Below are 1,192 nucleotides of genomic sequence, written 5' to 3'. Positions count from 1 at the left end.
GGTCGCTGCTGCCGTTGTTCGAACGTTGTGAGGATTAAGACGTGGAAGAGCCTGCCGTGGAACAGGAGACGAAGAAAGAAAGAGAGAAAGAAAGGAGGGAATTGATAAGGGAAGAAGGTAGAAGTGTGTGACAGAAGGTGATGCGTGACACACACGGTGCTCTGTGAACTACGGCTCTCAACTGTACGAGAAGAACGTTTTTTTTTTTTGTTAGTGTAACAGAGGAAGAGAGAGGGAGAGAAAAAGAATTCGCGTGGGCAACGAAAAGAAAAGAAAAAAGGAGAGGAAGGAAAAAAAGAGGAAAAAGGGTTTGACTAGCGAGTGCGACGAACCCTTTCGCTACTCCCTTACACGCACGGGGCCGCACACTCGTGCACGTATACCGCGAGAGCCGCGACGTGTCGCCGGTAATATAGCGTGTACGCTTTCGTTTAGAGGGTTTCTTCCCTCCGACGTCGACGCGCGTAGGAGTGCCGGGTCGCACGCGGTGCCTCCTCTTCATCGACGTCGAGTCCCGTCGGGGTGTCTACACCTAACTTCCTTCTCCATTCGTGTTTCCACCGATTCTCCAAGTGAAACCAACGTATACGTACACATATACGCGAAACAATTACAAAAATGAAAGCACCAGTGATCCATCTCGAACACCCATAAGAATACTAAAACTCAACCTATAATTATATATATGTATATGTATGTATTCTGATTAAAAAACGTATATAAATAGCCTACATCAAAGAAGCATCGAATAACTTGAAAAAACGATTGAAACACAAGTTCATCGATTAGATCCTAAACTGTAAGAACGAAACACACAACGAAGGAGGAAAGGACAAGCTTTTTGCAAAGATTCTGAAGGGAAAGAAGAGGAAGAAGAAGAGAAAAGGATCACGAGTTGGTGGTTGGTGCCGGGTGTGCTGGTGGTGATTCGGCTTGCGCCAGGTCGTGGTGATGCCTCGCGGCCGCGGATCCTTGAGATCGCTGGGTGTCGTAGGTAAGGACACCGCTGGTGGAGCCGCAGTCCCGGTTTCGTACGGCGTCGTTGCGACGAGGACACGCTGACGAGTGCAGCCCCCGGTGGCACGGCAGTGGTCGCTCCTGCAGGCCATGTATTACGGTTCGGTAATCGACCGTACAATCGGCAGCAGCTGCAGTGCCAGCGACCTTCAGCAGCCGCGATCACCACGGCCAC

The 1,192-nt window shown here is 50.1% G+C and overlaps 1 protein-coding gene across 1 annotated transcript in view; it reads left to right on the top strand.

The window, feature by feature from the left end:
- Positions 1-6: 6 nt before the first annotated feature.
- LOC100741460 (protein kinase C-binding protein NELL1-like) overlaps positions 7-1,192 on the top strand; it is an 81,392-nt gene continuing 80,206 nt past the window's right edge. Inside the window, exon 1 of the mRNA XM_033319862.1 lies at positions 7-1,190. Within this exon, the coding sequence (XP_033175753.1) occupies positions 1,108-1,190 (83 nt within the window). The 5' untranslated portion in view covers positions 7-1,107. The remainder of the gene's footprint in view (positions 1,191-1,192) is intronic.

The sequence above is a fragment of the Bombus impatiens genome, unplaced genomic scaffold, assembly GCF_000188095.3.
Source record: "Bombus impatiens unplaced genomic scaffold, BIMP_2.2 scf_0217, whole genome shotgun sequence".
Taxonomy (NCBI): domain Eukaryota; kingdom Metazoa; phylum Arthropoda; class Insecta; order Hymenoptera; family Apidae; genus Bombus; species Bombus impatiens.
The sequence above is the reverse complement of the archived record's forward strand: the minus strand, read 5'-3'. Positions and strand labels throughout refer to the sequence as shown.